At 43.0% G+C, this 12,668-nt stretch overlaps 2 protein-coding genes and 1 long non-coding RNA gene across 3 annotated transcripts; 2 read left to right on the forward strand and 1 right to left on the reverse strand.

The window, feature by feature from the left end:
* Positions 1-1,354: 1,354 nt before the first annotated feature.
* Positions 1,355-2,116, reverse strand: LOC130095087 (uncharacterized). Its single transcript, XR_008808043.1, has 2 exons — positions 1,954-2,116; positions 1,355-1,679 (listed from the first exon to the last, which is right to left on the reverse strand). It is a non-coding gene; the product is annotated as an uncharacterized LOC130095087 (long non-coding RNA).
* Positions 2,117-2,125: 9 nt separating this feature from the next.
* Positions 2,126-4,026, forward strand: LOC130095113 (zona pellucida sperm-binding protein 3-like; the record flags this gene model as incomplete). The annotated part of the gene is made up of 8 exons (XM_056261768.1): positions 2,126-2,695; positions 2,772-2,893; positions 2,980-3,083; positions 3,162-3,339; positions 3,412-3,529; positions 3,603-3,685; positions 3,757-3,845; positions 3,917-4,026. Coding segments are annotated over 8 exons (1,332 nt in total), but the record flags the coding sequence as incomplete, so codon positions are not given.
* Positions 4,027-6,615: 2,589 nt separating this feature from the next.
* Positions 6,616-10,263, forward strand: LOC130095114 (serine-rich adhesin for platelets-like). Its single transcript, XM_056261769.1, has 3 exons — positions 6,616-6,701; positions 6,786-6,841; positions 6,947-10,263. Exons 1-3 carry the CDS (start codon positions 6,643-6,645, stop codon positions 10,261-10,263), a joined length of 3,432 nt encoding a protein of 1,143 aa, XP_056117744.1. The 5' UTR covers positions 6,616-6,642.
* The last annotated feature ends 2,405 nt before the right edge of the window (positions 10,264-12,668 follow it).

Consider the following 12,668-nt stretch of genomic DNA (forward strand, 5'->3'; position numbering starts at 1 on the left):
GTCATCAATTCTCAACTGTATGTCACGTGCACTCCACTCATGGATGGGCTTACACTTAAAGATGGAGGAGAGTTCTGGGTCGGGACAATGCTTGACAAACATACGCGTCACCTCATCACCGGAATCCTCCATCCGCCTGCCTTGCCTGCGGAGGCCTTCATCAGCCAGATCAGCCGCTCTGTTTACTCTCAACCAGTAATCAACTGGGCTTTCGCCAGGTCTGGGCAGAGTGGAGTAAAAATCTGCAAGTGGGAGACATGAGGACACATCACTGAAATACTGGAGGAGAATATCATAAATGAGGCCAGGGTTCTGTTTCACGTCGAGAGTCTGATCACTGCGCAGGGCAACCTTCACCACATCTCTTGCTTTGCCCATCAACTTCCCCATAATCTCTTCTGCCTGCTCATCCACAGGGCACCGTTGCTTTCTCAGATAAGCTTTAGTTATGTCAATCCAGTCCTGGACTGGATATTTGTCAGAACCGTCACCTCTGAACAACTTAGGCTCTTTGTCTGATTTTACATGTACAGTAACTGGTGAGTCTGTCTTTCTCACAGTGCTAGAGTCAGTTCCTGTACAAGTAGGTGATGTGTTCTGCATGTGTACGATGTGATGTTTAGGGGATGGGCCGCCCTGCTGTTCACTGCTGTTATTCACTATGCCAGCAGACATTAACTTGGCTACAATAGACTCACCAATCTGGGCACCTAACTGTCCCACCATGCTTGTGAGGTGATTAATAGCAGCAGAATCAATACTGCTGGGTGTGGATGTGAGAGGACCCTCCCCCAAAGACTGGCCAACGGGAGTACAACCTGAGTTCTGACTTGACTCTGTACCCCTCCCGCTGTCAGCTAATGACTGGGAATAACCCACCTCCCCACTGTCCAACCTATGTCCAACAGCACTGCTATCAGAACCCCGCCATGCACCCCACATACCCCTCCCTTTAGGAAGAACTGGACTAGCAAAATTATCTCCAACATTACTGTAACTATATTTCTCAGCCATAATGGTAAGTATCTGCGTTGTGTATTATCAAATGCAAAAAATAAATAAATAAATAAATAAATAAAAAAAATTTATAAGAGATAACAATATCAGAGAAAGAAAGCTGTAGCTTATTGTTTATCAAAGATAACGAACAATTCCCCACATAGGAATAATTTAAACACAGTCCTATACTGCCTAACCATATACAAAGACAACTCTAACCACACTTGATCTCGCACACTCGAGCTGGACTTCAATGCAGCATCCACGGCGATCGGCGTTGGGCTGATCTGGGAGATCGACAGGTCACGGCACCAGTGTAACGGTGGTCAGGCAGTGAAGGGACTGAAACCAGAACTGGCTTTTCTCACATTTATTCCTTTGGAGAATCTTTGGAAAAATCAGAACAAAACATGCCTTCAGGCACTGGTGTACATATAACAGCATCCGATGTAAAGCATCCCGCTTCTCATCTCTTTGGTAAATTGTTACAAAAGAAACATTCATACAGAAGGATACACCTTTAGCATACAAGAAGGGTATAAAATAAACATAAGAAAAATAAACACAGGAAAATATTTCCTCATTCTGAAACTAATTCACATTTAACATATGAAGCAACATACCTTTGGAAAAATCAGAACAAAACATGCCTTCAGGCACTGGTGTACATATAACAGCATCTGCACATACAAAAATAAAAGAAATACACACTGAATACACGGCTAGTTACTAGCGGAGTTTACAGCTAGCCACGCTAGACTCAGAGTGTATGAAATCGTGGTCATAATGAAAGCATTAATAAACTTTCTCTAAGTTGCTGAAATTGCACCTGAATCTTAACAATACATGTAAAATAATATAACACAGATCATATGTCGAAGTTTTCAACTTTAAACGGCATTTTACAGTTATATCATTAAAACAAAGTGAGAGTGCTTTATACAGTGAACCTACCCGATGTAAAGCATCCCGCTTCTGATCGGGTATGGCAACAACACAAGGACAAAACGCAGCAGAGCTGCAGTACACCGTTTCTCCAAAGGAGGGCTCCAAAACACCAAACTCAATACAGCTGCTTAATTATGGTGAAAATCACATACAAACACTAACTGACATTTCTAACTCTGTTACACAGGTTGGATTCGGATTGGTGTTTATTCTTGCACTTGGATTGTCTGAAGCACAATGGAGGGCAAGAGCAGCACATAATCGGAGTCCAAGCGAGTTTAGGCCTAGAACATTAGCTCAAGCTTCTCAACAGGCTGATTCCAGGATGTCTTTGGTTCCCAGTAACACTGCATTTGCACCACAAAGTTTTCCCGCTCAGTTTCCTGTCCAGACACCAGTCAGGACTGACTTTGGAAAGTCTTCTCAAGATCTTATGGGTGTTCAATTAAAAGAGCTGTTGCAGGGTCCAGTGGCGACACTGACGTGGAGTTTTCCAAGTCTACCAGAGGAACCGCAGCAGCCAGACGTTCCTTTTGAGTTGCCTTATCCTGTCCCTGCCAACAGTGTAGCTGCTCAGTGTGGAGAGAATTCAGTATATGTGGAAGTGATGAAGGACTTCTTTGGGACTGGGCACCCACTGTTGTCCTCTGGTTTTACACTGGGAGGCTGTACTGCAACTGGAGAGGATTCTTCTGCTCAAGTGCTGATCTTTGAGTCTGAACTGCATGGATGTAGCGGTACATCAATGGTAAGGTTCTGTTGTGACAATCATAGGTATTCTGAATTGTCCATGTGACTGTTCTTCTATTAACCTTTCTGTTTAGGTGATTGAGGATGAGCTTGTCTATAGGTTCAACATTATGTACACCCCACAAGAGGCTTCATATGGTGTTCCTATTGTCAGGAGCAGTGGTGCGGTGGTTGGTATCGAGTGTCATTATCCAAGGTGAGGATTCAATTAATTCAGGCTCACCCAATGTTCTAATCCTGCCGTTTATGGGCAAGAGATGACCGCTTGTTTAACTCCTACAGAACACATAATGTGAGCAGCGATGCCTTAATGCCCACTTGGATCCCATATGCCTCAACTGAGGTTGCAGAGGACGTCTTTGTCTTCTCCCTCAAGCTCATGACTGGTTGGTGTAGCCCATACAGATTTGTAGAATGCTTGTGAATCATCTGTTAAGATAATTATTTTACTTTTTTTTTTTCAGATGACTGGAGATTTGAGAGACCTTCTAACCAGTACTTCCTGGGTGACATGATAAATCTTGAAGCGTCAGTGCGTTTGTACAGCCATGTTCCCATCCGTGTGTTTGTGGACAGCTGCGTGGCTACTGCAGTCCCTGATGTTGCTTCTGTCCCCAGATACTCCTTTATTGAGAATAATGGGTAAGAGGTGCTACCTCATGTATCCCAGCTTCCATAAGGGTTGTGTGATTTCTAACTGGGTTCTGTTCACAGGTGCCTGGTTGATGCCAAGCTCACAGGCTCCACGTCTCACTTTATGCCCCGGACTCAAGGTGATAAGCTAGGGTTTCAGCTAGAGGCGTTCAGGTTCCAGCAAGCAGACAGTGGGCTGGTATGCATGTCCTGTAGTTGTGCAACTCTTTGTATGATATGCTGCCATGGTGTACAAACCATTGTCTCTGCAGGTCTACATCACATGCATTTTGAAGGTGGCTGCAGCAACCTCTCCAAGTTCTGAACAGAAAGCTTGTTCATTCTCTGCTAATGGGTATGTTGCCCGCTAAATAAGTGTACAGGTGAATTGGTTGCGTTAACTTATTTGAGGGTTTGTTTTGTCAGGTGGGTGTCTGCAGATGATTCTGACCAGGTGTGTGGCTGCTGTGACACAACGTGTAGCATCAGAAGTGGAAGTGATCAACTGCTTACAGGTTTGGACTAACTCTGATAAGTTGTTATTGTCATACATGGCTTTAGTTCTCACTAATCATTTGTTCCTCAGATCTACGCTGGGAAAGAGCATCTGTCGGCCCCATCAATGTTAAAGAATATGGCTATGGCCAAAAATAACTGGAAATGTCATGTGATTTTTTAATAAATGTTGTTAAAATATTTGGGTTTTTTGTTCTCTTTACTTGCAGTTTACATGGTTTCTGTTCAGACATGTACCACAAAAAGCCTTATTTCTACTGGCCTAGATGGGGGACATCTTATTTCTACTGGCCTAGGGGGGGACATTTTTGCTCAAGTCATTTGTTGGGCTAGGCCTATTACAACACAAAAAGGCGGAAGTACCTGGATTTTGGCGTGTTCGCACCGCAGGAACTAGGAACGATTTTAGTTCTAGGAACTAATTTAGCTCCTCCTTCAGAGTAGGGTCTAAACCAGCAATATAGGAACTATCTGTGACGTAAGTGTACGCTGATTGGCCGAACGCACTATTATGCATTATTATAAAGGCTGTGTAAACACACAGATTATAGCCATTTATTTCAGAAACTCTACAAACATAGAAAACAGTGATAGATGGGCCTCTTAACCTTCACGCTGAGGGGAAAATCCAACGCAACTGAGGGGACCAAGCAAAACATGATTATGTATTTCTGCTCAGCTAGCAACACTGGACATGTGTACACTTTTTATTTATTTTTTTATTTACGTATAACAGTTCTTTCTAATAATGTATGAGACAGGGCTGTTAGACAAACCGTAAACTAATGAACATGGAGCATGCGAGCACTGTGTGCTTAGGCTCTGGCGTTGTCAAAATAAGTCACATAAGCGTGGCTTACGTCACTTCAGAGTTCCTACTGGCGGTGCAAATGCAACCAGGAAAACGTTCCTATGGGAACCATTCGTCCGTGTAGAACTACGCGGTGCGAAATCTCCCAGATTTGATGAAACTTCAGCTGTGTGTTAGCTGTAGGAAGCTGATGACATGGATGTGACTATTGTGAGTCAGTTATAGAGCCACCAAATGGCAGATGGAAGCATGTCACTTTCGTAAAGCAGACGTAAACCTGTGAAAGGATTCTTGAATACTGTTGTTATGGCAACGCATCAAACTTTTTATATTTCTTTTGGGTATTTCTGAGACTCTTAGCATGCTTCAAATTGCATGAAACTCGACACGCACACATCAGAGTTGTAAGCCAGTAGACATGGGCAAAGCCTTAAAAATGGGCGTGTAGGAGCGGCTAAGTAGCGTCACAAACTTCCCTGCCACAAAGTGGGTGGTTAGTTTTACCTACAGTCAACAAACTTGGTACATTACTGTATATTATTCTCATCGAGCCGGGCGACTTTCTAATTTACAGTCACCAACAGGAAGTTAGATATTTTTGTTTGAATGTGGATTTTTGGAATCAAGCTCTGAATTTTTAACTACTGCTCCAAGGAGCCTCATACGATTCACACCAAACTTTCTCAACATGATGCCAATATATTGAAGAGGCTACATTTCAAATGGGTCTCTTGAACGGAGTTGATGAAATAAAATAATGACAAAAAGGGAAACAGGAAGAGTCTCATATCTTCTAAATAACAAATTATACACCATTTATTTCTATATAAAATAATACAAATAAGAAGTAAAAATCACATTTTATTATTTTTCATAAAATGCATTTGTGCTATCTGGTTGAAATAAATAAAATAAAATGTAATACATAGTATAACCACTAGTGTGCAGCATAGGCCTATATTTAAACAGGGTTGAAAAAGCCTTGTTGCTGAGAATTTTTCAGACATAATTATCAAAAATGTTGAATTTTCTGGCTCAACTAACTGGTAAACAGTCTCTAACTCTTGAGAATCTTCCCCAAAGAGATGCTGAACAGGAGTCCTCAGAGCATTTTGACTGAGCTTTATCCCTGAGACTCCAAACATTATTCTTACTTCCTTCCTTGTTCATTCACTTTGTCTTTCAATCAGCTGTGACTCTGTCTGATTTGAATCAAATCATCAAACCTTGACCTGGTGTAAATACATTTTGGTACTTATAGATTGTTACTCAGTCTCTCTGCTCAAATCTATCAAATAGATTTTACTCTATCTCTCTGCTCAAATCTAGTACACCAAGTCTACACTGATGGATTACAAAGTTGTTTTCATTGCTGTTCTTGGTATTTATTTCTTTTATTAAAGCAAACATGTTATGAATATCGTTGCTGCCCTGCAGTGTGGACGTTTTTTTGTGAGTTGCTCAGTGTGTTAAATTGTGTATATTGTCTTTTTTTTTTTTTTTTGCCTAACCATGTAACTTGCTAAGTTGGTAAAAGGTACAGGATTGTTTTTAAACGCAATTTAGCATTAAATTCCCCCCGATTTAGCATAAACTGAGCTTTGTTCTTTCTTCTGTATGTTCCCAATCCTAAAACTTACCTACCCCGTATATCAGTAATTGTCTCTCTGCACAGTTTGTATTACATTATGACAATTAAACAAAACTATTTATAAAGGTCACATTTTGTGTAAAGTGTATGAGAATATCCTATGCAGACAATACACAGTTACACACTTTAAAATGTTTAAACAGCACAGGGAATCAGAGCCTTCATAAAACCATCATCAATTATCTTTTAACAGCCAGTTAGTTTCCCAGGTGAACAATGTTTCATCTAATTAGTTATTTGCCCTAATTGGACTGATGAAGGCCTATAAAATACACTTATCTCCAGTTAGATATGTTTGCAATTGTAGTGTCTGTGTGGTGGTTTGAGAAAGTGAATGTTGGGGCATTGGAGTACTCAGGGTTTTTTGTTTGCCATGGATAAAGGGTGGACACAGTGAGTTTATTCAATCAATCTCGGTTTGTGAATGATTCAGCAAATAATTCATTTTCTTTATGTATTTTATATATTTACTTTTAGGTTACCCTTGTTTGTAATCTTCCTGCTCTTTTTGAGTAATACTCATGGATTTAAAGGTAAGATTAATGTTTTTGGTGTTTTTTTTTATATTTTCTCTCGTAAAGGATTTTAAATTGTGAGGTTTCTTTTTCTACAAGTCTTCTATTTTGTGTAATTCACAGGTGGGGCTCATTCAGATGCCCGCCACCGGTGGGGCCAAGCTTCAGACAGAACGTTCTCACCTCGTGCAGTCCAGTCTTCTGTGTCAGAGGTCCCTGTGACTGGGATTTTGCCTGAAGAAGTGGGCTCTAGTTTATTCGCTAACAGACCCCTGAAAAGGTTGAACTTACTCCAATTTGTTAAAGGTGGTGTTTCCAGCAGGCATGAATCAATGTCCCATGCCCAGACAGCTCCAAGCAGCTCTGTTTTAGCTTCCTTGCCTCTACCCTTAAATGAACGGCATGCAGGCCGTTTGACATCGCTCCAGGGTTCCTCTGGATCAGCCGCTACAGATACTACTAGTGTTTCTACACAAGGAGAAAGTAGCTTCCCTGCCACACTTGGCACTTCTGGCCTGTCCACCAGTGATGAAAGCTCCCCTAGTTTGTACATGTCCAGCTCCCTGGAAACCTCTGGTGCTAAATCAGCAGAAGCCACTTTGCCTGTGTTCTCTCAGGAGAGTATCTCTTACAGCAGTTCATCTGCTCCAGGTGCCACGTACACTTCTCAAGGTAGCCCAGTGCTGGCTTCAGAAGGCTCTGGTCAATCCATCTCCCCTCAGGGTGAAAGCAGTTACAGTGGCTCGCCTCAGTCTCAAGGTGCCTCGAGTCAATATAACCCAGGCTCCTATAACATGCTCAGTTCTTCATCTGTTTCTAGTCAGTCTACCAGTGACCAGAGTACCCCCGGTTTGTATAGTTCTAGCTTTCAGGGAAGTTCGGGCAGTTTGTTGGAAGCTTCTGGCTCTTCTTTTCAAGGGGAAGTGGCAGGGCTTAGCTCTCATGTTGACTTGTCTCCCCAATCACAAGACAACTCCAGTCAGCTTCTACCCTCACAAATGGAGGTCTCTAGCCAGTCTACTAATGGTCAAAGCACTCCCAGCTTGTTTATGCTTGGCTCTGAGAGCAGTTCAGATTCACAGTCAACAGGTCCTGCTTCACCTCTAGACACTCAGGGTAGTCTCTCTCAAAGCATTTCTAGCCAGTCCACAAGCGTTCAAAGTTCACCTAGTGTGTCTACAAGCACCCAGAGCAGGTCTGCCACTCAATTAACTTCCAGTAATTTTTTTCCTGTGCAGGGAGGTAGTAGTTCTACTTCTAGCTTCTATCTGAAGCCTCAGGGCACTCTGGGTCTGTATGCCCCTGCGTCCCGTACCAAATATGTGAGTTCCCCCATGTCATCACACCCAGCTGTTTATAGCCAGTCAAAAAGTAGCTCTGGTCCTTGGTTTGGGGGCTCTACTGGCTTTGCCTCCCATGGAATAAGTAGCACTTACAGTGGTTCTGTCCAGCCTCAAGGTACCACAAGTCAGTTTGCCTCTGGGTCTCCATCCTACTATCCAAGTGTATCACTATCCTCGCCACAAGGGGCCTCCAGTCAGTCTGCTACAGTCCAAAGTTCACGGAAGCAGATTGCCTCTAGCTATGGCACCCAGTCAGGGTCCTCTAAGCCATTCACTCTGCAGGGAAGCTCCACTTATGGTGGGTCACTCCAGCCTCAAGGTACCTCAAATCAGTTTGCCTCTGGGTCTCCATCCTCCTATCCAAGTGTATCACTATTCTCACCCCAAGGTGCCTCCAGTCAGTCTGCTACAGTCCAGAGTTCACGGAAGCAGATTGCCTCTAGCTATGGCACCCAGTCAGGGTCCTTTAAGCCATTCACTCTGCAGGGAAGCTCCACTTATGGTGGGTCACTCCAGCCTCAAGGTACCACAAGTCAGTTTGCCTCTGGGTCTCCATCCTACTATCCAAGTGTATCACTATTCTCACCCCAAGGTGCCTCCAGTCAGTCTGCTGCAGTACAGACTTCACAGAAGCAGTTTACCTCTACCTTCACAGTCAACTCTGGCACCCAGGAAGGACCCTCTGCTCCCTTCAAATGGCAGGGAAGCACCACCTATGGTGGATCACTCCAGCCTCAAGATACCACAAGTCAGTTCGCCTCTGGATCTCCATCCTACTATCCAAGTGTATCACTATCCTCGCCACAAGGGGCCTCCAGTCAGTCTGCTACAGTCCAGAGTTCACGGAAGCAGTTCACCTCTAGCTATGGCACCCAGTCAGGGTCCTCTAAGCCATTCACCCTGCAGGGAAGCACCACCTATGGTGGATCACTCCAGCCTCAAGATACCTCAAATCAGTTTGCCTCTGGGTCTCCATCATCCTATCCAAGTGTATCACTATTCTCACCCCAAGGTGCCTCCAGTCAGTCTGCTACAGTCCAGAGTTCACGGAAGCAGTTCACCTCTAGCTATGGCACCCAGTCAGGGTCCTCTAAGCCATTCACCCTGCAGGGAAGCACCACCTATGGTGGATCACTCCAGCCTCAAGATACCTCAAATCAGTTTGCCTCTGGGTCTCCATCCTCCTATCCAAGTGTATCACTATTCTCACCCCAAGGTGCCTCCAGTCAGTCTGCTACAGTCCAGAGTTCACGGAAGCAGTTCACCTCTAGCTATGGCACCCAGTCAGGGTCCTCTAAGCCATTCACCCTTCAGGGAAGCACCACCTATGGTGGATCACTCCAGCCTCAAGATACCACAAGTCAGTTTGCCTCTGGGTCTCCATCCTCCTATAATGGTCATTGTGTATCGTTGTCCTCGCCCCAAGGTGTTGCCGACCAGTCCAGCCAAGCATTTCAAAGCTTTTCTGGGTCCCAAAGCCAAAAGTCTCAAAGATGGCAGCCTTCACGAGGTATTCAGACCTCAGGTGCAGCTGCATCACAGGGCAGCTCTCTGTCTCAAAGCTCTCCAATGCAGAGTTTGTTTCCTTCCCTGTCATCAGCAGGAGGCTCATCTTCAGGAGATCCTGGACCGTTTGTTTCTGCACAGGGTGGTAGCAGCAGATATGGTGGCTTTTCTGTTCATTCTCAAAGCCCCTCTAGCAAGTACACCCCTGGGTCTCATGCATATGCCAAGCTTGCTTCCTCTCCCCTAGCTGTTTCTAGCCAGTCTACCAGTGATAAGCGGTCAAATGGCCTGTATAGCTCAGACTCTCTGCGAACCCTGGGTCTCATTGGTGTAGTTGAAAGACCCTCTAGACTCCCATCTCAAGCTCCTTCTGACTCTACAAGCAGTAACCAGATATCTGAGCATTTTGTGGCCATGCAACGCCCCACAGGTTCAAACCTAACTCCATCTCTAGGCTTGAGTGCCCAAGCATCATCTGTTGGCATGTTCTCTGGTATCCCACAGACTGCGCAGGCTCTACGTGAATCTGGGTCAGATGTCCAGCTATACAATCGACCATTCCTCAATCAGCTATACTCCGTAAAGGGCTAAGGGACTCTATAAAACAGCTACATTATGCAAAGAGATGTCTTCCAGAATATAAAATCTAATAAATGTTTGTAACAAAGGTTTTTTTCTTGTGCTGTTTTGTGTTTAAGCTACATTCAAAGGATAGAACCTCAAATTTGAATGTTTTTGCACTTATGCCAGATCTATTAATATTCATTGGTTTGTCCATTGATTCAAAGAATTTAATACATGGTTGATCAAATTTTAAGTTTATTGGGCAAGTGAAAAACCATTGCAAAAATGATCTACTGGCCAGAGATTCAAATCAATAACTTTACTGAACTTAACCTGAGGTTAAAAACTGAAGATAAAAATAGCTTCTAGACTAAAAGATTTGTTATAAACTGAAGTCTGTGTAGTAGTTGGTGGGGCTACAGGGTTTAAGTGGGAGAAACCAATGTGCCAAAGTTCACCACTTAACATCCCATCTTACAGCTGAAGATTCCCAGCGAGAGGAAAATGTCAGGACAAAAACAATAAAATCCTGCCCTCTTTGTCTGGTCCATAACATGTTTGGTCCATTGTACTTAAGAAATTCAATGTTTGATATACCATGCCGATAGAAATGGACAACATGTTCTCATGAGTATTCGTATGTATTTTGCCACACGTACATTTACTTGTGTTCCCATAGACACTGAAACCTACAATATTGACGTATTGACAGGACTATAACATCAATTATTTACGTATGAACAACTTTACAGACTTACAAATGTGTATAAAATCCTTATTTATGAACATTAAAATTGTGGCAATATCTCGATTCTATTGTATTCAATTGTCATATCAATGACATTATGTTTTCAGTCACATTTATGAGAAACTGTTTACTCATCCACTTAATTTGGGGTCATTAACCTGCTCAAAAACACTTTGCACACGTTGAAATTGTCGGCCATCAGGGTCACTGATGACACAAGTGACCACACAAGATGACATGGTGGGGTCATGGGTTGTATTTGAGGGGCTCTGTAGCACACCCCTTTTTACCTAAAGTAGCCAAACTTCATACACTTATTGATCTCATTGGGCCAAACAAATTTTCGATCAGATTTTCAATATCCCGAACGGTTTGGCTGTGGCAAGGCAACAAATTTATGGCAAAAAAAAAGGAAACAGGAAGTGTGTTATAACTTCTGCATACATTGTGTCACCGAGGCTCACCCCAATCGACCTGATGGTGGTGCTACAATGATCAAAAGTACATAATGGGTCATAAATCCTAAACCATTTGTCACAGGCTCAAGTGTCTTATATCATTGGAATCCTTGACAGAAAGCATGTCTTGGAATGATGTCATACTGGTAAAATTCAGGGGAATGTTTTCAAGAAACCTGTATACTTTTGTGAGCTAAACCTAGGTTTTTTGCCCGATCGGAACCAAACACATGCAAAAAGATTCTCTAGAGTCTGGTTGTCCATTATCAAGCCAATTTCCATTCACATTTGCAACAGGGCGCCAGAATGTTTGACGTGGGCGTGGTTACTTCTACTAAAACGACCATCCCTCTTGTACACATGTATGGGCTCAGTCTGGGGTCGTGTGAAAAATGACGTGGTGACTAGGGGTAGGAATCACAGGATAGGCTACGAAAGTTATCTTTGTAGATATCATTCTTTGTGTGAACAGGCCTTTATTGTTTACATTAGGTAGTACACATGCACAAATCAGGATGACTGATAAAAATGAAAGATTGAGAAGGGTATATAGATATGTTCAGAATAGCATACTACCATAACATGCAAATTATCCCAGAATGCAACACACTGTACCTTCCATGAGAAATTTAATTCTCATGTTTTGATCCAACTGCAGACGTAAATACATTTTTACACAAAATTAAATAAAAAATGCAAAAACAGCTTTTTATTTCTTTGATGATTGCGGAACGTAAATTGCTGAATTAAACAAACAACGTTTATGGTTGTTCTGTTTGACAAACTATTTTAAAAAGTATGGCTCCGTCCGAAATCACATAGCTACTTTGAACTACATAGACTTTGAACTTAAACATGACTGGGGCATCTATTATTGTAGGCTACTCGCACTGATTTCCACCATCCCGATAAAAGCCTCTTTTTCTTAGGCTAGTTAACTTATGTCCACGTTTCACGTTTACATGTTGAGCGCCACCTCGAGGACCCATGAAGTAGCGACGCTGGGAGCAGGGAAATCTATTTAGAGCGCCTTATTTTATTTAAAAAAATATCGCTATTTGACGCCAGCGTATCGATTATCGTATCGCACAGAGCATCAAGGCGTTCCTCCTAAACTTACAGCTCCTCTGGGTAGACCCATGCAGGAAGTCTAAGTTATTTGCCTTCAAGAGCACCTGAGGGGCCTGACAGAGCCCACCAGTCCTACTCTCCATCGTCGTCCTCCT

Source organism: Rhinichthys klamathensis, unplaced genomic scaffold (assembly GCF_029890125.1).
Source record: "Rhinichthys klamathensis goyatoka isolate OS25496 unplaced genomic scaffold, OSU_Roscu_1.1 h1tg000185l_1, whole genome shotgun sequence".
Lineage (NCBI taxonomy): Eukaryota > Metazoa > Chordata > Actinopteri > Cypriniformes > Leuciscidae > Rhinichthys > Rhinichthys klamathensis.